The 25,883-nt window shown below is 40.8% G+C and overlaps 3 protein-coding genes across 3 annotated transcripts; all 3 read left to right on the top strand.

Annotated features, from left to right (window-relative positions):
• The first annotated feature begins 480 nt into the window (after positions 1-480).
• On the top strand, positions 481-1,437 carry LOC101969329 (olfactory receptor 7A40). The gene has a single exon (XM_005336316.2). It carries the CDS (start codon positions 481-483, stop codon positions 1,435-1,437), a length of 957 nt encoding a protein of 318 aa, XP_005336373.2.
• Positions 1,438-10,230: 8,793 nt separating this feature from the next.
• On the top strand, positions 10,231-11,187 carry LOC101969051 (olfactory receptor 7A10). Its single transcript, XM_005336315.2, has one exon. It carries the CDS (start codon positions 10,231-10,233, stop codon positions 11,185-11,187), a length of 957 nt encoding a protein of 318 aa, XP_005336372.2.
• Positions 11,188-21,068: 9,881 nt separating this feature from the next.
• On the top strand, positions 21,069-22,037 carry LOC101968767 (olfactory receptor 7A17). Its single transcript, XM_005336314.2, has one exon. The coding sequence runs from the start codon at positions 21,069-21,071 to the stop codon at positions 22,035-22,037; it is 969 nt and encodes a 322-aa protein (XP_005336371.2).
• The last annotated feature ends 3,846 nt before the right edge of the window (positions 22,038-25,883 follow it).

The following is a 25,883-nucleotide window of genomic DNA, read 5'->3' as shown; positions in this document are numbered from 1 at the left end:
ATAACGATCTGATATGTTATAGGATCATTTATTTTCCATTTTTAAATGATATATGAAAACTGTGCACACATGTGGTGTGCTGTGTGAGCTCTTAATATATGTAGGTGTTTTATAATGTTCAAATAATTCTCTAAAACATGTAGTATTCCTTTACAGTGAAACATTTAAAATAATCTAGCTCCAATGTCAAAAATAATTTATCAACTTCATTTGGCATTACTGAATCATAGGTATATTCATATTTCAGCAGCCATCCACATTGGCTAGACAGTGCCAGGAATATGAGGGATCTCTGTGTGCATTCCTGCAGGGCTCGAAAAAATGCTTATTAAAAGTATTGTATATGTAGTATTCATAAGTCCTTCAACAGAGAGACTTGAATTCTGAGTCAGAGATCGCACATAGAATGTCCTGCGTAGGACCAGGTACAAAAATTAATTATGATATTTTTCTCGTTTTTTTAGTAGTTACATACAGCACATGGAATCAAAAAATGACACAAAAATTTCAGAATTTCTTCTGCTGGGATTTTCAGAGGACCCAGAACTGCAGCCCCTCATCTTTGGGCTGTTCCTGTACATGTACCTGGTCACTGTGCTGGGGAACCTGCTCATCATCCTGGCCACCATCTCAGACTTCCACCTGCACACACCCATGTACTTCTTCCTCTCCAACCTGTCCTTTGTGGACATCTGCTTCATCTCCACCACCATCCCCAAGATGCTGGTGAACATCCAGGCACAGAGCAAGGCCATAAGATATGAAGGCTGCATCATACAGATTTATTTTTTTACATTATTTATAGTGTTGGACAACTTCCTCCTGGCCGTGATGGCCTATGACCGGTATGTGGCCATCTGTCACCCCCTGCACTACATGGTTATGCTGAACCCATATCTCTGTGGCTTGCTGGTGCTGGCATCCTGGACCACGAGTGCCCTGAATTCCTTATTACAAAGCTTTATGGTGTTGCAGTTGTCCTTTTGTTCAAACTTGGAAATCCCACACTTCTTCTGTGAACTTAACCAGGTAGTCCACCATGCCTGTTCAGACACCTTTCTCAATGACCTGGTGGCATGTCTTGCAACTGTAATACTGGCTGGTAGCCCCCTCACTGGTATCCTTTACTCTTACTCCAGGATAGCGTCCTCCATCCGTGCAATCTCATCAGCTCAGGGCAAGTACAAAGCCTTCTCCACCTGTGCATCTCACCTCTCCGTGGTCTCCTTATTTTATGGTACAAGCCTAGGTGTGTACCTCAGTTCTGCTGTGACCCAAAACTCACGCTCAGTTACGACAGCCTCAGTGATGTACACTGTGGTCACCCCCATGCTGAACCCCTTCATCTACAGTCTGAGGAACAAGGACATCAAGAGCGCTCTGAGAAGACTCCTTTGGAGGACACCTGGAAATGGGCCAGTTGGTCCACCCCAGTAGAATCACCTGTGAGTTCAGGGCTCCAAGTTTTGGAGCCAAAAACCATTATTCTTTAACTAGACTGTATAATAAAATGTTGATCCTTTTATTGTAGTCTCCATTGCTTTGGCATCAATTGCCATGTACTATTAAAATAACAGTTTATACTAGGCTTTCTGTAATTTGTGTTCTCTCAAATTTGTTTTTCTTGGTCACTTCCTACTTTTCCAATCCTATTCCCACCCTTCAGTTGAAAGCATTTGGAAATTCCCACTCATATCATATCATGGGACAACATGACCTTGAGGAATAATATTCTCTCTCTCTCTCTCTCTCTCTCTCTCTCTCTCTCTCTCTCTCTCTCTCTCTCTCTCTCTCTCTCTCTCTCTCTCGGTTATACATGGCAGCAGAATCCATTTTGATACAAATACACCAACATGGCATACATCTTATTCTAGTTCGGATCCCATTCTTGGGGATGGATGTTAATGGGATTCTTTCTTTTTCTTTTTCCTTCTTTTCTCTTTTTCTCCTAGTGCTGGGAATGGAACCCAGGCCTCGTGCACACCAGGCAAGCATTCACCATCACTGAGCGAGGTCCACAGCCCTTAAGAATAAATTATTTTCAAATAACAGCACAACACATAGTTTTGCTTGTCTTTTCCTAAAGAAATTCCGGTGAGTCTTATGACACCAGTGAAACACTCCACTTAGAGACAAGAGCCGTTCACACCCTCCATTGTATAGCATATGAACTCTGAGACCTCAGCTTCTCACTGTGCTCATGTCACTCTTTCTGTTCCTTCTTTCTTCCTTCTTTTCCTTTTTCTTCCTTTCTCTCTTCCTTTTCCCCTGCAGCCCAAGGCCTTGGGCAGGGTAAACATACGCTCCACTGGGAGCTGTGTCCTGGCTCCCACCCTGTTTTCCACATCAGGACCTTCACTGTTCTTCCTGGGACGTCCACACACCAGGCTGCTCTCTAACTGGTCACTGGGTGGTGTTCCCTCTTGAGGATCCTGTTCTCTATTCAGCTCCACACACTGTCTACCATCTGGAAAAAAAGTATCTGATATGTTTCCAAGTAGTCTATGTGGAGAGACAGACTGAACATATAGATTGATTCAGTATGGCCTGAGTGTCAGGTAATACCTTAAATATGATAAAGCACAATTTTAAATGAGGTAAATTTTATTGCCATGGAAAATACTTCTTGGCATGTTCTGGCTCCACTCATTGAAGGGTGGGAGGTTTTCTTCCATGTGTGGGAGGGTTTATGCATTGGGTTTCTGGAGGGGTTGATGGACTTTACTCTGTTTCATTGAAGTATCTTCCTGTTGCTACTTAGAATCCTCTAACACTGTCTACAAATACAACTCTTCCTGTTGCACCAAGGGGCTTCCCATTTTCTAAGTTTTATCATAACCACTATGGGGACCATAAATGAATGTTATCATCCCATGTCATCCCCTTTACCCTCAGGAATCAATTTGACCTTGATGATCTTTTGTACAGGAGAGCCTGAACTCCAGCCCACTCATGTGATTCAGAATCAACCATATTCCCATTCAAAGCCACATGTCCTCCACATCTCTTAATCAGCTGGAACCTCATTGGAGGCACTTTTTAATACAGTGTGTGAAACCAACTTGCATAACAGATTGATTATGAATGATGTCATCAAGTGTCAGAACACAAGTTACATTGAAAGTAGCAAGTCCTTTTTCCCTTGGATCATTGTATTAGGTAGCTATTGCAATATTAAAGTCATCCTAAAGCCAAATGGCTTAAAATAACACCATGCTTGGGCTGGAGTTGTGTTTCAGTGGTAGACTGCTCATCTCCCATGTGTGCAGCCCTGGGTTCGATCCTTATCACCACATAAAAATTAGTAAATAAAAAAAAGGCATTGTGTCCAACTACACCTAAAAAATAATTAAAAAAAATAGCACCATGCTCATCAAGTGGAAGAATAGGGTAGAAGGTGGAGAGTGAGGGTGGGGGGTGGAGGGTGGAGGGTGGAGGGTGGAGGGTAAGGGGTGGAGGGAGGGTAGAGGGAGGGTCGTGGGTGAAATGTTCAGACTCTCATGATACCTCTGCAAGGTGTGTCTACCCAGATTCTGTAAATTAATGTATGTAACGTGTATCAGTCAGAGTTCTCCAGAGAAACCGAACCAGCAAACTGACAGAGGGTAGATGGATGGACAGATGGCCAAGATAGAGATATGACTATAGAGACATGATTGACTCACAAAATTCCAGAGGATGAGTATTTCTATAATGTCCTCTGCAAGCTGGAGACCATAGAAGCAAATCAGGTTTCTCAGTACAAAAGGATGGAACTCTCAGAACCAGACAGAACAATAGTTCAGCCCCCAGCCATAAGGCTCAAAGCCCAAGAGCTTCAGAAGATTCTGGTGCAAGTCCCACATGCCAAATACTGAAGAAAGGAAAGTCAGATGTTTGACAGAAGCAGAAGGAGAGAACCAGCCCTCTTTCCAGAGGAGTAACAGAGAGAGTCTCCCCCTTCTTCCACTTTCCTGTCCCATCCTGGCCTCAGATATTTACATAGCGTGGCTCATATTCATGGCAGATAATTCCCACTCAGTTTGCAGACCCCACAACACTCCTCTCTGGAAAGAGCCTTCCAGACACACTTGGAAGGGATTTACCAACCCTCAACATCCCTCAAACCAGTCAAGGTGGCACCCAAATTTAATCATCCACTGACCAGAGTATAGAGGCCCTCTGGGGACATTCATGTGGATCAGATGAGACTCTGTCCAGGCCCAAAGCAGTTAGGTGGAGTGATACACTCTTCCTAGAGAAACCAGGAGCAATAAGCAATTGAGAGGCATAAAACAAATGCTATCAGGGCAGAAAGAGAAAAGATAACACATTTCTGATGACATCAAAATTTGTGAGACATATGCTCTGGATTTTCAAGAAGGAAAAGGGGGAGGGAGAAATCATTTGACACAACCAGAGACATTGGCTTTGCAGATCTTCCCGAGAGTGAAACATAGTGAAGCAGATTAGAAGAGACTGAAAACACTTACTGTGCCTACTTGCTGCCATTATGAGTGGGTCAGAGACAGTTCCCATGAGACCAGCACAGCACAGGGTGGAGGACTCAGGCTCTGAGCTGCCTGCCTGGGTCCCCTCCACCACCCTCCCTGTCTCCTAGGAGCAGCTCTATGCTGGACTCACTTCCTGTGCCAGGAAACCCTTGTGATGTCACAGTGACCTCAGCCAATGAGGAGCAAGGTGATGGTCACAATGGCTGCTATCTGTGGAGCATCTGCTGTGGGCAGGTCATTTCCTGTGGGCTTCAACCTACGGCTTAGGTCACATAGAAACCCCATGAAGAAGGGGAATCTACCCAGTTTGTATATAAGGAGCCAAGGTCTGTACATTTGATTTCCTGTGATGGAGGACATGTAAAAGAGGCCCGTGTCAACTTGTCTAGGCAGAATCTGAGCTGAGTCCACATCTGACCACCTAAGATCAGAACAGAGCTGATGGAGGCCTTCATGGTGGAGAAGGCCTCAAAATGCCTGTGATTAACTCTGATGCTGGACAACAGCCTCAGTGGTCAATAATGGAACCACCATGTGATCTGACAATCCCACCACTGGGTAGTTATCCAAAGCAAATGAAATTAGTATTTCAAAGAGATATTTGTATTTCCACATTCTTTGAAGCAATATTTTAAAAAAGCAAGATCTGGATTCTACCTAAGTGTCTTTCAACAGATGAATGAATAAAGGAAATGTGGCACACATAAGCAATGGAATATGATTCAGCAATTAAAATAAATAAAATCCTGTCATATTCAACAAAATACATGGAACTTTTTTTTTGTTACATGAAATCAGGCAGATACAGGAAGACTATTGCCATATGACCTCACTATGCAGAATCTAATTTTTTTGGGGGCAGAGGAGGAACTAGATTGAACACACAGGTATTTTACCACTGAGCCACATCCCCAGCCCTTTTTGTTTTTTCTTTTTAGACATGAATTCACTAGGTTGCTTAGGGCCTCACTAAATTGCTGAGGCTGGCATCGAACTAATAATCCTCCTTCTCAACCTTTCAAGTCATTAAGATTACAGTTGTGTGCCATTGGATGTGTCAGAATCTAAAATATTTGATTCTATAGAACTGGAGGTTCGAATAGTAGTTAGGAGGTATGGGTGGATTTGGGAAGGAAAGTTTGCAAGGATGTTGGTTGAAGGATACAATATTTAGATAGGAGGGATAAATGAGGAGAGATTACTACTGCACACCATGGTAAGCACAGGTAACAATATGTTGAATCTTGAAAAATAACAAGAGTGAATATTGAGAGTTCTTACCACAAAAATGGAAACTATGTGAAGTAAAGTGTATGTTAATGAGCTATATTTATTCATTCCAACATACATAACCACATCAAAACAATATCATTTATGTCATAATGAATACAATTTTATCTATTTTTTAAAAAGATGATCAATATTAACTGGGCATTGGTTACAAATGTTTAATTTCTGACACCCTGACCACCCAAACTATAATCTACATGCGAACCAGATCCCTGAGTGATATTGAAGAAGTTCTGGTCTGGAAAAGTATTTTTCAAACTGCCCACTGTTGACCTTGGAGCTAGATACTACTATGTTTTACTACTTTGCAGGATGCTGAGAGCCACCCCTGACTTGGGCCTACCAGGTGCAGCACCAACTCCCCAGTTTAACAACCCAAATTTCTCCAGACATCACCAATGTCTCCTGGATACACGATCACCCCTGGTGGAGAGCCACTGCCTGGAACAGGAGAACTGGGAACCCCTTGGGTAAAATTCATCCTTACTCAGTTCACAACATTGGGGAAGTCACTTAATTCATTTCTGTCCTATTTGTGCAAATGTAACATAGGTCCCTCATACTATACACCTCATATAATAGACAGGTGTAAAAATAAAATTGCAAGGATTTATTTGCAAGGATTGCAAGATTCTAACTTTAGAACACATCACACAAAAATAACAAGTTTATCTCTTACAATCTCTAAATGTTTCACAAACGAGTTAATGACAATGCTTAATTTGTGTTCCAAACATGAATATCAAAACTCCTTTGCCAAAAGCAGGATGAAGTCAAGAGTTGTAGCCATTTCTCATGGTTTTATACCAAATGAACATGGTTCTCTCCCTTGAAGAGGGGATAGAAAATTTCTGAAGTTACCAGGAGCTGTAATTACCCCTCTACAAGGCAGGGCTTTGGAGTTCCAATGAATGGGGAACCTCAGACTGTGGAGGATTTTGTAACTAGCAAATGGCAGAAATGCCAAGGAGGTTAGATGTCCAGAGGGCAGGAGGCTTCCCAGAGAAAGAGTTAAGAAGACAAAATTCACCATGATTTCTAACCTGGTCTCTTGGGAATATGGAATGAGCAGGAAAATTTTCCCTTCTGTGCAGACAAAAGTCCACAGGGAAATCACGAGATCAGGGAATGGAGTAACAAGAAGAATTGTACCTGAGGAGCAGGACAGGGAGCTACAAATAGATGCTCAGATGATATCCCACAGAGAGAAAACCCTTGCTTTACTCCTTCCTCCTGTCTTGTCTGGGGACAGAGCTTGGTTTTCCATCACTAGCATCCAGACCAGAATTCAGACTTCCACATGGAGACTTTCTTCCCAGAGGCCCCATCCAGGTAAGTCTAAGACCCCAGCAGGTTCTGTAGGCAAGACTCACTGAGAAGGGAAGCCAACAAATTGATGGGAGGTCACCGGAGAACCAACCCAGCCCAGCCGACAGCAGAGAGTTACTGTGTTTATTTCCCTACCTAATTGGTAATTTTAGACTCTGTAATACATGCATAGAACATTGTTGACAATTCTGTGATGGAAGGCTAACTGGATGAGACTGAAGGAAGAAGTGGTATAAACAATCTCACATAAAATTGAAACATATCCAAAGAGTTTTGCAAATAGGGAATTAGGAAACTGAGTATTCGGTTTGGAGAGATGTACAGGAAAATATTTTTATTGTGAAGTGTATCTGATCCTGTTTCTTTATTCATTACAGGATCAGACTACTGGGTTGCTTACCAATATTAACCTTGCAACAACAGCTTGTGAGACAGGCATTTCACAGTCTTTTCTCTTGGGCTGGATATTCACATAACCAAAATGAATTTTATTTTTAGGTCAAAGGGAAAACTAAACTACATTTTGCTACAATGCTTTCATTATTTCTGAGGCTGAATAAAGTTTATTTTCTTACTCTTTACAATTACAAATTTCTTACGCAAGTTTATTATTTTTATCAGATCTTAGTGTTTATGTGTGATTTCTTTTTTTTTCAGAATAAAATGAGTTGGAGGTTTCTTTTTCCTCCTAATTTTACTGTTTTTATAAATTCATAAATATATTGGACACAGGGTATAAGTCAAAGTTTAGAAATTTTGTGGAAAAATCTGTTTCAATCATATTGGAGACCCAAATGTCCTATTGCTTTTTTTAATTTGGGGAGTTGCTCTGCTTGGTTAGTAGTAGTCAGTTGCCATTTATAACTTTTTCTTTCACAGATTTTTAATTTATTCTTTTCAGTTATATACAATACCAGGATACACTTTGACATTATCACAAAGTGTGGAATACTACTGCCCCAATTCAGTCCCCAGTGCCGTCCCCACCCTGCCCCCACTCCACTGATTCCTCTTGGATCCTATTACAGTTTCCTTTTCTTAAATTGGTGTCCTGTGGATACCATTTGCCATCCTATGGCAGATCTGTTTTCTCTTATTACAACTTTTTGCTTTTGGGGATTGGTTCTATTTTTAAAGTAGTCATCATCTTCTGCCCTCTTGTGACACAAAATCTTTTGCATTCAGCCAAAGATTGCCTTTGTCTTTCTCATAAATATGTTTTGTACCTAGAAGCTTCATTACATTTATGGACATCCCCTTTTATACAAAGGAATTCTGTATAAATAATAAGCATCATGGTGTTCCTGTCAGAAATCAGTGAGTCAATGCCCGTGGTGCCTCTGCCCCATGTGCAAGGTAAGAACTCATAAGGGGAGCTTTGAGAATAGTTTAATCAGGATTCATCATCAGAGTCATGATAGCAAAATTATGGCAAAACTAAAACATATGCATTTATTTTTGGCAAGAGTTTGAAGAAAGGGGCACCTTTGTGTAGAGTTGTCATCTTTACACAGCACCAACTTCCTGAATGGCCACCCTGAAATATGCATTGAAAACCAGAAAATTCATCAGGGGAGGTGGCTCAGTGAAAAGGGACTTGGCTAGTGTGCATGAGTCCCAGGGTTAGACCCCAGCACCTCCAAATAAATCAATCAATAAAATTAAAAACTAGCAGACTCACGTATCCCTTTACCCAGAAGCTCTATTATCTATGATTTTACCTAAAATAATAAAGTTGGTGGTAAATAAATTTTAATTATACTCTGTCATGGTATGTAATTTTTCTGATAGTATCCTCATCTAGTCAAAGTGTGCCCAAAAGCTAACCAACAACGAGAAAACCACCTGGATCCCTGGGATGACTATGAAATCAAATTCTGCTTCCTTGCATGTACCTGAGATATCTACTAATGTCAAACTCAGATGCGTGAAGCAGAACAGTGGTGTCCAGGCAGGAAAGAGGAGTAAAGCATGGGCAGGGGATTAACAGATGTCAAGTGACAGTTATGTAAGATGTCTAATGTCCAGACCTCTGCTATGCAACTTAGTGCCTAGGGCTAGCAAGAGATATTCTGCACTTGACAATTTTCTCTGAGGACAGATTTCATTTTCAGTATTCTAACCTCAGATGAAACAGAAAAACAAAGGAATGCCCTGGGAGGAGACGGATGTGTCTCACTTTCCTTGTTGCGATGGGATCACCTGGATTTACATATGTCTGCACTCATCAGATTGCATGTGTCATATATGTATACAATGTAACTACACTGCAGTAAAGTAGGTTCAACAAAAGTACTAGGGACAATACATGGAAAGTGACCCTGTGCATGCTGACAGTCTTCAAATTTCAACTGTCTTAGGGAGTCCACCTTCCTCACCATCCTTAGACACAACCTCTCCTCCATCTCCCTCTTGCTTGTTCTGGCTGCCAGTGGCTCCCTTGTGAACAGTAACATGTGCAGCTAGCACCAGCCTCAGGATCTTTGTGCTGCTCACCTCTTCTGCCAGACACCTGCTTCTGCAGTTAACCTTGTGGCTTCCCTGCTGTTGCTTGAGGTCTGTGTTCAAATACCATCTTGCCTTGCAAGGACCCCTATAAAAACAGCACCTCATCTACTCTCCCTTTTAACTCCCCATGTTTTCTTCATTGCAATTATAATCTTATGATATGTTATAGGATCGTTTATTTTTCATTTTTAATTAATATATGAAAATTGTGCACATTTGTGGTGTGCCTTGTGAGGCTTAATATATGTAGGTGTTTTATAATGTTCAAATAATTCTCCAAAATATGTAGCATTCCTTTATAGTGAAATATTTAAAATAATCTAGCTTCTTTATCTACTTCATTTGGCATTACTGAATCATAGGGATATTCATAGTTCAGCAACCATCCACATTGGCTAGAAAGTGCCAGGAATATGGGGGATCACTGTGTGCATTCCTGCAGGGCATGAAAAAATGCTTTTTAAAATTATTGAATATGTCGTATTCAAAAGTCCTTCAAGAGAAAGACTTGAAATGTGAGTCAGAGATGGCTCATGGAATGTCCTGTGGAGAAACAGGTACAAAAATTAGTCATGACATTTTTCTCTTTTTTAGTAGTTACATACAGCACATGGAATCAATAAATGACACAAAAATTTCAGAATTCCTTCTCCAGGGAATTTCAGATGACCCAGAACTGCAGCCCCTCATCTTTGGGCTGTTCCTGTACATGTACCTGGTCACTGTGCTGGGGAACCTGCTCATCATCCTGGCCACCATTTCAGACTCCCACCTGCACACGCCCATGTACTTCTTCCTCTCCAACCTGTCCTTTGTGGACGTCTGCTTCACCTCCAACACTGTCCCAAAGATGCTGATGAACATCCAGACACAGAGTAAGGCCATAAGATATGAAGGCTGCATTGTACAGATTTATTTTTTTACATTATTTATAGTGTTGGACAACTTCCTCCTGGCCGTGATGGCCTATGACCGGTATGTGGCCATCTGTCACCCCCTGCACTACATTTTTATCATGAACCCATATCTCTGTGGCTTGCTGGCGCTGGCATCCTGGATCATGAGTGCCCTGAATTCCTTATTACAAAGCTTGATGGTGTTGCGGTTGTCCTTTTGTTCAAACTTGGAAATCCCACACTTCTTCTGTGAACTTAACCAAGTGGTTCACCATGCCTGCTCTGACACCTTTCTCAATGAGTTGATGATATATTTTTCTGCTTTCTTGCTGGGAGGTGCCCCCATCACTGGCATCCTTTACTCTTACTGGAAGATAGTGTCCTCCATCCGTGCAATCTCATCAGCTCAGGGCAAGTACAAAGCCTTCTCCACCTGTGCATCTCACCTCTCTGTGGTCTCCTTATTCTATGGCACAAGCCTAGGTGTGTACCTCAGTTCTGCTGTGACCCAAAACTCACACTCCATTGCAACAGCCTCAGTGATGTACACTGTGGTCACCCCCATGCTGAACCCCTTCATCTACAGTCTGAGGAACAAGGACATCAAGAGTGCTCTGAGAAGACTCCTTTGGAGGACACCTGGAAAGGGACCTGTTGGTCCACCCCAGTAGAGCCACCTGTGAGTTCAGGGCTCCAAGTTTTGGAGCTGAAAACCATTATTGTTTAACCAGACTGTTTAATAAAATGCTGATCCTTTTATTGTAATCTCCATTGATTTGGCATCAATTGCCCTGTACAACTAAATTAACTGTTATACTAGGCTTTCTGTAATTTTTGGTTTCGCAAATTTGTTTTCATTGGTCACTTCCTACTTTCCCAAACCTATTCCCACCCTTCAGTTGAAAGCATTTGGAAATTCCCACTCATATCATATCATGGGACAACATGACCTTGAAGAATAATTTTCTCTCTCTTTTTTTTTAATTATACATGACAGCAGAATCCATTTTGATATAATTACACCAACACGGCATACATCTTAATCTAGATAGGATCCCATTCTTGGGGGTGGATGTTAATGGGATTCTTTCTTTTTCTTTTTCCTTCTTTTCTCTTTTTCTCCTAGTGCTGGGAATGGAACCCAGGCCTCGTGCACACCAGGCAAGCACTCACCATCACTGAGCGAGATCCCCAGCCCTTAAGAATAAATTATTTTCAAATAACAGCACAACACATGGTTTTTCTTGTCCTTTTCTAAAGAAATGCCTGTGATTCTTATGACATCAGTGAAACACTCCACTTAGAGACGAGAGCTGTTCACACCCTCCATTGTATAACATATGAACTCTGAGACCTCAGCTTCTCACTGTGCTCACGTCATTCTTTCTGTTCCTTCTTTCTTCCTTCTTTTCCTTTTTCTTCCTTCCTCTCTTCCTTTTCCCCTGCAGCCCAAGGCCTTGTGCAGGGTAAACATAAGCTCCGCTGGGAGCTGCGTCCTGGCTTCCATCCTGTTTCCCACATCAGGACCTTCACTGTTCTTCCTGGGACGTCCACACACCAGGCTGCTCTCTAATGGGTCACTGGGTGGAATTCCCTCTTTAGGATCCTGTTCTCTATTCAGCTCCACACACTGTCTACCATCTGGAAAAATAGTATCTGATATGTTTCCAAGCACTCTATGTGGAGAGAAAAACTGAACAAACAGATTGATTCAGTATGGCCTGAGTGTCAGGGAATACCTTAAATATGTGAAAGCATAATCTTAAATGAGGTAAATTTTATTGCCATGGAAAATACTTCTTGGCATGTTCTGGCTCCACTCACTGAAGTGTGGGAGGTTTTCTTCCATGTGTTGGAGGGTTTATGCATTGGGTCTCTGGAGGGTTTGATGGACTTTATATTGTTTCATTGAATTATCTTCCTATTGCTATGTAGAATCCTCTAACACTGTCTACAAAAACGCCTCTTCCTGTTGCTCCAAGGGGCTTCCGGTTTTCTAAGTTTTATCATAACCATGAATGAATGATATCATCCCATATCATCCCCTTTACCCTCAGGAATCAATTTGACCTTGATGATCTTTTGCACAGGAGAGCCTGAAGTCTAGCCCACTCATCTGATTCAGAATCAACCATATTCCCATTCAAAGCCACATGTCCTCCACATCTCTTAATCAGCTGGAACCTCATTGGAGGCACTTTTTAATACAGTGTGTGAAACCAACTTGCATAACAGATTGATTATGAATGATGTCATCAAGTGTCAGAACACAAGTTAAAATTGAAAATAGCAAGTCCTTTGTCCCTTGGATCATTGCATTAGGTATCTATTGCTATGTTAAAGTCATCCTAAAGCCAAATGGTTTAAAATAACACCATGCTCGGGATGGGGTTGTGGCTCAGTGATAGACAGCTTATCTGGCATGTGTGAAGCCCTGAGCTCGATCCTCAGCACCACATAAAAATAAATAAATAGAATAAAGGCATTGTGTCCAACTACACCTAAATATATATATATTATTTTTTAAATAACACCATGCTCATCAAGTGGAAGCACAGGATAGAGGATGGAGGGTGGAGGGTGGAGGGTGGAGGATGGAGGGCCGCCCTGAGCTTGGCTCGTCCTCTGAGTCTGTACTCCGCTATGAAGTCTGCATTGTATTTCCAAAGCTTACTTGTGATGTGGTGGGGAAATACAGTGCAGCTCTGTCTAGAAATCATTGAGAGTCAGTGTACTCCATTTGTACATGTAGGGTTAATCTCCTAGTTTACAAGGAAAAAACTTAATTTATTAATGTAAGCTAATTTAATGTAATTCTACTGTTCATGTAGCTTTATGTGACCCTTTGCTTTCATCCCAGTTAAAAAAGACAGTCCCACCCTTATCATTAAGTGTGACTAGCCTTATGTGCCCTACATTGTAACCTGAGATATACACTGCTTGATTTTTTAGCTAATTTATTAGAGAATAAATGACTTATAATAACCTATACAGTGTTAAATTTTCTGAGTTACAAGAGCTCCACAACAATGAAGATTATGCACAGCATGATTCCATTTGTGTGCAATTCATTAAAGTTCTCAAAAAAGGTTTAAATGTCTTGCTATATAATTGTTAAAATCTGATGTCCTTGATCCATCCTGTGGCTAGAACTGGAGGTCATTGTGTTAAGTGAAATAGCCAGGCACAGAAAGACAAGTACTATAGGATCTCAAGCAAATGAATAAAATCTATAAAAGTTGATCTCAGAAGCACAGAGAAAATGATGGTTCCCAGAGACTGAGAAGAGTAAATGGGTTTCAGGCATGGGGAAAGGTTGGCCAATGAGTACTAAGTTATAGTTGGATAGGAGAAAGGAGTTCTCGTGCTCTATTGCATAGTAGAACATTATTATAAAGATAATGTGATATCTTCTCAAAATAAGAAATACAAAGGGCCAAGAAATATGTGAAAAACAGTTCAACTTCCCTAGCAATTAGGGAAATGCACACCAAAACTACATTGAGGTTTCATCTCCAGTCAGAATGGCAATTATCAATAAAAAATAAAAGCTGGTGAAGGTGTGGGGAAAATGTACACTCATACTGCGTTGGTGAGATTGCAACTTAGCACAATCACTCTGTAAAGCAGTATGGCAATTCCTCAAGACTAGGAATGGAAACACTATATGACCTAGTTCTCCATGATATTTATCCAAAAGAACTAAAATCAGCATACTATAGTGATATAGGTACATCAATGTTCATAACAACATAATTTACAATAACCTAGTTACCGGGAACCTGTCAACAGACTAGTGGATTAAATAAAACATGCTATATATACATGATGGGGTTTTAGTCTGCAATGAAGCGGAATGAAATTATGACACTCTTTGGCAAGTGGATGGAACTGGAGAACATCATGCTGAGGGAAATAAGCCAGAGACAGACAGACAGACAGTCCAGGGTCAACTGTTCTCTCTCGTATGCAGAATTTAGAGCAAACTAAGAAGAGAAAAGGAGGGGTGATGCTATAGTTTATATTTGAAGTGTTCTTTGAAAGCTCACATACTAAACAAAGCAAAAAAAAATTTAGAGGAGAAATGTTTAGGTCGTGAGATCCTTAGCCTAATGCCTAATTAGGGATTAACGAGCAGTAACTGTAGGCAGGTAGGATGTGAGTGGAGGGTGAGTCACCACCCTCCTTCAGGGTGTATAGTTTGTCCCTGGTGAGGAAGGCACTCTCTGCTTCCTGATTGTCATGTCCCGAGTTGCTTTCTTCCATCCCACTCTTCCACCAGGATGTTCTGCCTCTCCTCAGGCCCAGAGTTAATGGAGTCAACCATCTATGGACTGAGACCAAAGAAATCATGAGCTCCAAGTGAACGTTTCCTCCTCTAAAATTGTTCTTGTCAGGTCTTTCGGTTATAGCTGCAAAATGACTAATTGAAACAGGTGACTTCGTTACAATAGAAAGGAGGTCTGTGGACCGTGGGTGGAGGAGGCAGGTGCGATGGGAAAGGAGAGGAAGGGTGGAATGGAGTTGACCAAGTTACACTATGAATGTTTATGAACATGTCACAGTGAATCTCACCTTCATGTATACCAACAAAGCATCAATTTTTAAAACAATAAATAAATTGAAAGTAGACCAGTCGACGAGTATGGTAAGGAGAAGGAGGAGAGGGAAAGGAAAATAGTGGAGACTGAAGTAGAGCAAATAAACTTCCATGTATGTATAATTATGTCAAAATGAATCTAAATATCATGTACAACATGTACTAAAAAAGATATTAAAAAGAAATTAATGTGGAGAAATTACTAATGGCACCACATACAATGAATCGTAAGAAAACTATGATCAATAATTATTTGACCACAAACTGGAAAATTTTTAGAAAAAAATAATAAATCCCTAGATGCATCTAATTTTCCATTGCTGAATCAGAAAGAAATAGAAAACAAATATGCCTGATAATGACTGAGAAGAGAAGTCTCCTAAAGAAGAAAAGCTCAGAACCCAATATCTTCACTGATAACTCCTAGCAAACATTTGAAGAACTAATAGCAAGTCTGCTCAGACTTTTACGGAAAGTTGAAGACCAGGAACTCCTCCAAACTCATTTTACGTGGCCATCATCATTCTGACACCAAAACCAGATAAAGACATAGAAAACTATAGGGCGATATCCCTGGTGAATGTACACGTGAAAATCCTCAATAAAATACCAGCAAACAAAACCCAACAGTACATCAAAAAGATTCTACCACACAATTGTGTGAGATTTATCCCAGGGATGTGAGGATGGTTCAACATATGCAAATCAACAAATGTGAAAATCACCTCCACAGAATGAAAGACAAAACTATCTCATCAACTCAATGGATGCAAAAAGAGCATTGGATAAATCCCAACAACCCTTTGTAGTAAAAATTCTCAACCAATTGGTATAGAGGGAACATTCCTCAACACAATGAAAGCTATGTATTACAGAGCCAAGCTGACATCATGCCGATTGGGCAGAAGTTGAAAACTTTTCCTCTAGGACCTGAAACAAGAAAAGAATACCTCCTCTGACTACTCATTCATCCTAGTACAGAAAGTTCCAGCCAGAGCAAGTAGAAAACAGAAATAATCAGGGCATCCTGATTGGAAAAGAGGAGGTCAAATTACCCATTTGCAATGATATATTTTAGAGTTTATTTTTAGCTGACACAAAGATCTATATGTATGGGGTGTAGAGAAAATTTATGTGCAGTGATCAAATGAGGGCTGCTAGCACTTCCTTCTCCTTAAACATTTATACTTTCCTTGCATGTCAAGCCAAAATATCTATTAAGCACCTTTGTTCAAGGCAGGGAGACCCTGCCCTTGTGCAATTTCTATTCTGTTATGGCCTGAATGTGTCTGTCTCCTCTAAAATTCTTACGTGGAAGTCCTAACTCCCAATGAGATCACTTAACCATTCTAAGCCCCAACTGCACGATTGTAGAATAAGGTTCTTAATAGCGTGAACACAAAGAATGGCCTGTAATAAAAATTGAAATGAATTTTGTAAGTCACTAATCTTAGGACAATGTGCATTAAACGATCTAAAGATATCTCTTTGAATTACCAAATGCTGAATAAATACACGACCAAATGACAGATTCGACTCATGTTATAAACATGATATTTTTGCTTGTTTTGGAGGGAGATATCACAAAGCCAAGGATTGCAGAAGTCATGGTTTTGTGTTTAGGGAATCACAGTTCACTCCCTAGTTGAAGAGAGGAGTAAGAAAGTGAACAGAGATATCGGCCTGGTCATCCCCATACGTGTCACAAGGGTTTAGGGACCCAGGTTACCTAGTCAAGACAGCATCATCCAAATTAGACCTTAGAGAAATGTCAAGTCAGGGCTGAAATTGGTGTTGGGAGTTTAGCTCTCTGGAAGGCAGAAGAGTTCGTGGAGAATCATAACAAAGTCTGATCCCCCTGAGATACAATTTGTTTGTCTTGAGAACACAGAATCGGCAAGAAAAATCCCATAGGGAAAGAATGTGCTCAGGGTTGGAACAAGAGAGAAATGTGCCTAATGAGCAGGCACACAGAGCTGTAAATATCGCCCCTTCCTTTGTCCCTTGGCGTGTGTGACCTTGTTCTGGATGGGAGGTGGCTGTTTGTCTTGGAGTCCAGTATTGGGCTCTGGGACTGCTGCTTGAACCCTCCCTGCTGTCTTGTCCATCCACATGGCTTCAGGTTCCACGGCCAACCATGCAGGGAGGGATTTGAATTTCCACACAGTTAGTGACAAATTCCATTGAGAAAAACACATCCAGGTGAGTCTTGGCTCCCAGAAGGTGCTGCAGGAAGATGCTGAGAGACTGGAAACCAAGAACGTACACCTAAGGTGGCTGAGAGCCAGCCCAGCCCAGCACTGAGAGGCTGGGGTGGTTGCTGACTGGTTTGTCTGATTAACTGGTTGATGTATTTATTCACCATGCAAAACAGAGAAGTGAGCCCTGAACTCAGCAATGCGAAGGTCATTGTAGACAGTGAGGTGATAACCCCAGAAGCCATGTTAGAAGTAGGAATGAGTGGACTGAAGTGGTTTTCAGTGTACGTAGAGTATGTGCCCATTAGGTGGAAAAGAGGAGCGTGCACTACCTGTAGAGAGAGAGTATCTCGAAGGCACTTTCATCTCTGTGATGGGGCATCATTTTGATTGGCATATGGTTATCACCTGCCCGCTTTTACCGTTACCAGATTTTCAATGGAATTTTCCTGTTTGGTGTTGTTCTTTTGTCTTTGAGAGTGATATATTTCAGCCATAATCATTTTTTAAAATTTTATTTAGTGACAAATTCCTATCACCTATTTCTGAGTTTCTTGACTTGTACAAGATGATTTTAAACTTTATGTATAGTGTTCTTGGTGTCCCTCTAAACTGTGCTCTTTAATTTCATATTGCAGTCTTCAATTCCTCTGAATTTTTGTAAGGTATGTGAGGTAATGGACCAACCACTTTTTCCTCCAGCTAAATAGTCATTTATGCCAACTTTCATTCAACCATTCAAGCTTTTCCAACAAAATTGAAATATAATCTTATCCTGTGCTGAATGTTCTTATACAGAGAGGCAGGATTCCTTGTTCATTCAACAAAGAGCAACTGAATATCTGTACAGGCCTCAATATTCAGGGAATATTCTTTTATATTCTCTTAAGTTTAGCTCTTCACCAATATAACTTTACATCTATCATGACAGCATTAAAATCTTGGTTTTATAGATCTTCTTTCCCTTGATGCTGCACTCAATTTTGTTTAATTCAGTTGTTTTAAAACTACTAAATTTAACCCGGTTTTATTCTCCTGACATGCATTTTATTTCACAACTCTGCCTCTTCCTTGGTTTTGTTGAAGATAATGCAGACATATCCACATACAGCTGTAAAAAGAAAGAGGTGAACCAAGCCAGTAAGTCTCATTTCAACCTTGCATCCAAATGTCCAGACAGAGTTCAGTGTGGTCAATGTGTGTGTGTGTGTGTGTCTAACTGAATGCCCTCAGCATGACTCACAGGCAGGACTGGACTCTGTGCTGAAGGACAGACTCCTTGTAGAGTGGGTGGGGGGTTTATAGACTGTCATCTGGGGCGGCCTTGGTCAGGTGAAGGTCACAACCAGGACTAGTCGGGCCCACTGGATTTTCTCAGAGTTCAAAATTGAAAGCAAAGGAATAATCCAGAGAGATTCCACATAAGAAAATGGAAGGGAGGGGCACTTCTGCCTCACAGGCTACGGTCCAGCTGGAGCCGTTCTGGGTCTGGCTTATTTCACAGATGGACAAATACCAATTGGTTTTCACTGTGAGATCTAAAGAGTTGATCTCATAGAAGGAGAGAATAGAATCATCATTTCCAGAGATTGGGGAGAGGAAAGATACAAAAATGGGGGGTCTGAGCAGCCAGGAGAAATAAATTTGGCAATTTTATCACATAGTTAACAATGATACATTGTATATCTCCAAACAGCTACAAGAGAGCGTTTTGAATAAATGAAATTGCAAATATCTGAGGTGGTGGATATACTCATGGCCCTGAATTGATTGTTACAGGATGTGTACATATATTGGAACTTCATATGTTACCCCATGAACTTCTGTAATTATTATGTGTCAACGAAAGATGAAATGAAATACAAACACCCCAATTAGTCAACTCAATATCTAATGGCACAGGAAAACATGACCTCTACGATTTCATACAAAAACTGGACATTCGTTGTTCTTCATGCATTTCTTTTCTGTTATTTGACCAGGTTTTCTGTATTTCCTCCTTTCTCTCTTCTTGCTGTGCTGGGATTGAACCCAGGCTGTCACGCAGGTGATTCAAGTGCTCCACCACTGAGCTTCATCTGATGCCTGATGTGTTTTGTTCTTTTTTAGTATTTCTCTATGAAGCAAGCCAAAGACCCCCACACAGGAGACTCTTACCATAATTAAGCAGAAACCCCCACCATATTTGTGACATGTAAGTTCCTCTTCTTTTCAGAAAGCTTCTTACACAGGATGTCAGGGAAAACGTCTGCATGCAGAGGATATTGTGCTTAATAATTTCCTCTTTTTGTAAATACCAGGTTTGCAGAAAAAAAGACTTGTGAAACCTCTGGTCTAGAGGATGGAACAAAACACTTGTCATTCAAAACGTCCAAGACCCTCATTTCACTTGGAATAAAGTTCAAAGAATTTCCAAAATCTTTGTCCAGAGAATGTTTTAGGCAAGAGCCCTCTAGGACTATGGCAGTCAATAAACCTGCTTCCTGAAAATTCCTTGGGTGACCATGTACTCCTTCCTGCCAATCTGCCCTATGTGGACATCTGCTTAATCTCCACCATCATCCCAAAGATGCTGGTGGACCTCCAGACACAGATCAAGGTCATTACCGATGAAGGCTGCATCATACAGATTTATATGTTTTTTACTTTATTTGTAGTGTGGGACAACTTTCTCTGACCCACATCATCTAAACACAGAGTAGGAAATAGCTCTAGCAAAAGGAAGCTCAAATAGGTTTCACGTGTTGGGGATATTCACAAGCTGGAACTTTTGGGTACCTTTTGCACACCTATGTAAAGAAAGATGATTTGATATCAACAGCTTAAACAAGGCCCATTCCTTTCTAATAACGTGACTGGGAGTGAGAAGAACAAAGTATGTTGTGTGTTTAAAGCAGGGTGGTGTGTGTGTGTGTGTGTGTGTGTGTGTGTGTTTATGTGTGTTTGTCCTTAGGGCTCAGAAGAGGTTTGACCAAGAGGGACCTGGGTTCAGTATTATTGCAAGGGGCAGATGAGTTAAATCACAAAACAACAACATCTGAGTCTCCTGCTGTCCTGAACCTCAACAGCCCCTCTGTTCTTCATTATTCTCTGACACCCACTCACGTCCCTCTCCCTCTTGATCATCTTGCTCATCACACTGGCTGCCACTGACCCTGAACATCTGAATCCAGCACCTCCCCCGGGGCCTTCGCCTGTGTACCCCTCTTGCCAGGCACACAATTTCTGCACACTGTCTTCCTCGGGGTTTCTTTGCAAGTGTCACCTCTTGTCTTGCCTGAAGCTCCAGGACAAAATAATGCTCCCTCTCTACTTTCTCCTTCAAACATGCTTTTGATTTTCCCTCATAGTAACTATTAATGCATGACACGTCACACGAGGGTTACCTTTCCCTATTTATCTTTGCTTTCCTTGGCTTGTATTGTTCCTCCCTTTTTAGATTTAAGAACACATCTTTTTTCAGCACTGATCATTCGCTGTCGGAACAGTGCCTGCAACGTGAACATCACTACATTTTATTTCTCAAATGCACCAAAGAAATTCAAATCCATAACCTCTTGGGGGAAAAGCTGAGAGTCAGACAATTGTTCCAGTTCAGAGAGGACAAGGGTCCTATGAAGGAGAGCAGAGTCACACAGAAAACAGAAATTTACATCTTGCCTATAGAACATGAAGGACGGCATTTCTTCCAGGTTCGAATTGCATAATTGTGTCATGTCCATTTTTTTCTTTTCTTATTAGTTTCATCAACCAAATGGGTCCAGAGAATGACACCCAACTTTCAGAATTCCTTCTGCTGGGATTTTCAGAGGACCCAGAACTGCAGCCCCTCATCTTTGGCCTCTTCCTGTCCGTGTACCTGGTCACTGTGCTGGGGAACCTGCTCATCATCCTGGCCACCGTCTCAGACTTCCACCTGCACACGCCCATGTACTTCTTCCTCTCCAACCTGTCCTTTGTGGACATCTGCTTCACCTCCACCATCATCCCCAAGATGCTGGTGAACCTCCAGACACAGAGCAAGGCCATTACCTATGCAGGTTGCATCACTCAGATTTATTTTTTTACATTATTTGTAGTGTTGGACAACTTCCTCCTGGCCGTGATGGCCTATGACCGCTTTGTGGCCATCTGTCACCCCCTGAACTACACAGTTATCATGAACCCCCATCTCTGTGGCTTGCTGACCCTGGCATCCTGGATCACGAGTGCCCTGAATTCCTTATTACAAAGCTTGATGGTGTTGCGGTTGTCCTTTTGTTCAAACTTGGAAATCCCCCACTTTTTCTGTGAAATTATCCAGGTGGTCCACCTTGCCTGCTCTGACACCTTTCTCAATGACCTGGTGATGTACCTGGCAGCTGTGCTGCTGGCTGGCTGTGCCTTTGCTGGTATCCTTTACTCCTACTCCAAGATCGTGTCCTCCATCTGTGCAATCTCATCAGCTCAGGGCAAGTACAGAGCCTTCTCCACCTGTGCATCTCACCTCTCCGTGGTCTCCTTATTCTACGGCACAGGCCTGGGTGTGTATCTTAGCTCTACTGTCACACAAAACTCACACTCCAATGCAGCAGCCTCCGTGATGTACAGTGTGGTCACCCCCATGTTGAACCCCTTCATCTACAGTCTGAGGAATAAAGACATCAAGAGCGCTCTGATGAGACTCATTGAAAGGGTGACAATAAAAGGGACATTTGGCCCAGGACTGGACAAATGCCCGTAGTTGAAGGTCAAAGACTCAGAGACAGTAATTGTGATTCTTTGATCAAATTATAGAAGTAGAATTCATCCTTTCTATTTGGCTGTGGAAATTTATGCTCTTTAACTTTTTTAAAATTAAATTTAGTTAATTTCCTCCATGCAACATAAATAAATTTCTTATGAAGTGTTGCCTCTCCCTAGTAGCCTAGATATTTCCCTTTGTCATTTTTCTACTTCTCAAATTTTCCTATGATATCATTATAAATATTTATATTTTGTATGTCATGGGTTAACCTGTATTTCTTAAGAATAATGTCTTCACAAGTGGCATACATCATACCAAGATTGTTTTAGTTTTAATTTTAGATAGTCATGAGTTTTATTTATTCCTATCAGGAAAACACACTTGGCAACTAAGGCTATTTCTGAAATTTATGGAAATGTCTGTTATTCGTTTGATGACCCCTACTTTAACTTCCCTTTTAAGGAATACAGATTTTAACATCCTAGCAGGTCTTAGAAATGACCATGGGGTTTTGTTCTTCCCATAGGATGATGGTTTGTTTTTAACTCACTGTCCACAGTGTCAACAATCTTCACTGGTAAAAATTAATTATCAAGGTCTGACTCTAGTGGGATTCTATGGGTAAAGACAAATCTGAACAAATAAGTTGAATCATTGTAGACTTAAAGTCAGAGATGAATGCAATGAAGCAAATTTCAAGTCATGCACTGTATTACTCTGTGAAAGATTTCTTTTGCAAGCTGTACATTGACTCACTGATGCTTGAAAGATTGGCATTTCTGTGGAAAGGGGTTTTTCATTGGAAGGAAAGGCAGGTGGCATCTTTTATAGTTTTTGGGGGATGTACTGGGGCTTGCACCACTGAATGATATCCACTGAATGATATCCCCAGTATATCCCCAGCCCTTTTTAGTTTTTATCTTGAGACAAGATCTCACTAGGTTGCTGAGGTTGGTCTCAAACTTGCAATTCTCCTGCCTCAGCCTCCTGAGTCACTGGGAATGCAGATGTGCACCTCCATGCCCAATTATCTTTTATGTTTTATTATTAATTTACTTATTTCTCCTTAAACATTTTGATACTGCCCACAAATGTGACTCCTTCCATTTCACCAAATTGAATATTTCACTTTCCTAAATTTTACCACAACCATTAAAAGGTGAGATAAAGAAGAACATCATCTACTATCAACCTTCTATGTGCTCAGTATTTTCTTTAGTCTTCATGATCACAGAGTGGCTCACAAAAGTGCCCCAGTTCCTGCTCAGTCGTGTAAATCAGGGCCCCACATTTTTCCACACACACCTACTGGTTGCTCTGCAGAGGATCTCAGTGTAGTCACTTTAAAATTGTTTTTTTTTAAATTTTAGGTAGACATAATACCTTTATTTCATTTATTTTTTTATGTGGTGTGGACGATTGAACCCCGTGCCTCACACATGCCATACAAGTGAGCCACAACTCCAGAAATCCTTTTTTAATACAATTATCTGAAGTAAACTTGGAAGGCAGAGCAGTTGTGAATGCTGTCTTCAATACCAGAAGCAACGCCAGAGCAAGTAGCAGAAGACAATTACCATGGGTTTTTCTGTTTAATTATGTTATGGCTTCAGTGTCACTCCCTTAACTACACAGTTATCAGCTACCGCTACACATCCACCCGTCTTAAAACCAACTGCTTCAGTACAATGCCATCGTGATTGAATGGAACCACGTGCTGGAGAAAACCCCTAAAGGCCGACGATGATTTGGACCAACAGGGACTTCTGTTTATTACTAATTACCTGCACACAAATACTATAGTGGTTTTATTCATAATTAACTTGGAAGCAGACAAAATGCCTTTCATAGGTAAATGGATAATCAAACTGGGGTGCATCCATACACTGGAAAAGTCATTCTTCAGAAATAGAAAGAAATGAGCTCTTGAGTCTCAGAAAGAACTGGAGGAATCTTAAATTTTCATTGCTAAGGAAAGAAGCCAATCTGGAGAGGCTACATAGCAAGTGATTCTAATCGCATGGCACACGGTTTGGGGTGCTGATCAGGGGTAGAGAGTTTGCCTTGCACACGAAGGCTCCGATGCTCTCTCAAACACTACAAAAATAACAACAACAACAAGCAAACCCACTAAATAAAAAACCAAAACTTAGGACATTCTGGAAAAGACATAACTGTAGAGATCTTTAAAATAAAATCAGTGTTTGCCAGGGATTGGGGGAAAATAGGGAGAGATAAATAGGTGTAAATGAGAATTTTGGTATAGTGAAGGTATTTCACATGACGTTGTAATGGTGAATAAATGTCATTGTACATTTGTCAAAAGCCAAAGAGAGTACAACTTAGAGAGCAGACTCTAATGCAAACCCTGCACTTTAATAATAATTATAATAGTAATATCAATTATAATGAATGTTTCACAAAGGCAGCCAGTGTGGTGAGAGGGGTGAGCAAGAGGAGGGTGATGAGAGATGGTGACAGAGAAGGCTGAATGTCAAGGCTGCCTCTTTGTATGATGAGGATTCAGGGAGTCCCTCAGGCCAGGAGTTACTGCACTGACACTTTATTAAGATGGCCATAAATGTGTCCCATCAAGTGAAAGACACCCTTCCCTAACTCCATTTGTTACCTTGAGCTGGCCTGAGTCACCTCCTGGAATATATTGAACCCAGGTCCCCTTTCTGTGAAACTTGTTCTCATACTTAATCACACACACACACACACACACACACACACACACACACACACACACACACAAACACACACACACACTGCATGTTATTCTCACTTCCACCACTAGAAGGCTCTCTTTCCCTTAAAGAATGCAAAAATGGTACCCAGAAATTCTGGTTCCTACATCTCTTATGTATGAGTGAATTTGGATTCCATCTTCTGTGGCCATTTTCTGCCATATTTTTTAAAATCAACTTTTAAAAATCTGATTAATAAACAATAGAAAGAAATTAATTAGACCGGATTGGGATAGGAAGGACTACTAAACTCAGGTATTCCCTGAGACACTATAAGCAACAGAAGGTTTCCTAATTTCCGGATACATTCCAACCATAATCACATCATCTTGATGGTAAGAAGAAATCATGAAGGAATGAAAATAAATGTATGCAGAAGACAAATGCAATGATATCTTTTTTTTAGATGGAGACATTTACAGATTGAACATTTCAAGACCAAAAAATGAGAATAAAACAAAAAGTTTTAAAACAATGAAATATACAAAAAACGCAACAGAAGCTATGCATTATTTATATAAGAAAGCAGAGAACTTGAGCTTTTTGTGCTTATCCCATATTTATTTGACCAAGTAGTTTTTTATATGATCCAATAGAAGATAAGGCAGCTCCTGTTTCCTCTCTCCTTTTTATTTTAATTGCAACTTTCATGTATCATTATCATTTTCATGTACATTTTACTAATATCTATCAACCTTATGTCCTTTATTCCATGCTAGACTACAAGATCAACTTGCTATGCTAATCCAACCTTATCTATATCTCTATTAACCTACTTGCTTATAGTGATCAGGCCACACCATAACACAACCTCCTTTTTGACAAATTGAGCAGGCAGATTCCAGTACTGGATCTGTTCTTCTTCCAGTGCACAAGACCTCCCAGGAACATATTCTGTAAAATTCTATATACACCATTGTGTCTATATCCTTCAAAACTGATAACATTTTTTGTATATTTATCCTTGAAGACAGTAACCATGCACACGTTGGCCCCGTTGTTCTCTCTATTCTCCAGGATGAGAGGGACTTCAACAGTTTTGTTGACACTTGTATTTTTACAAAAAAAAAACTTTGTGAAGATATGCACACTA

The sequence above is a fragment of the Ictidomys tridecemlineatus genome, chromosome 2 (genome assembly GCF_052094955.1).
Source record: "Ictidomys tridecemlineatus isolate mIctTri1 chromosome 2, mIctTri1.hap1, whole genome shotgun sequence".
NCBI lineage: Eukaryota > Metazoa > Chordata > Mammalia > Rodentia > Sciuridae > Ictidomys > Ictidomys tridecemlineatus.
The sequence above is the reverse complement of the archived record's forward strand: the minus strand, read 5'-3'. Positions and strand labels throughout refer to the sequence as shown.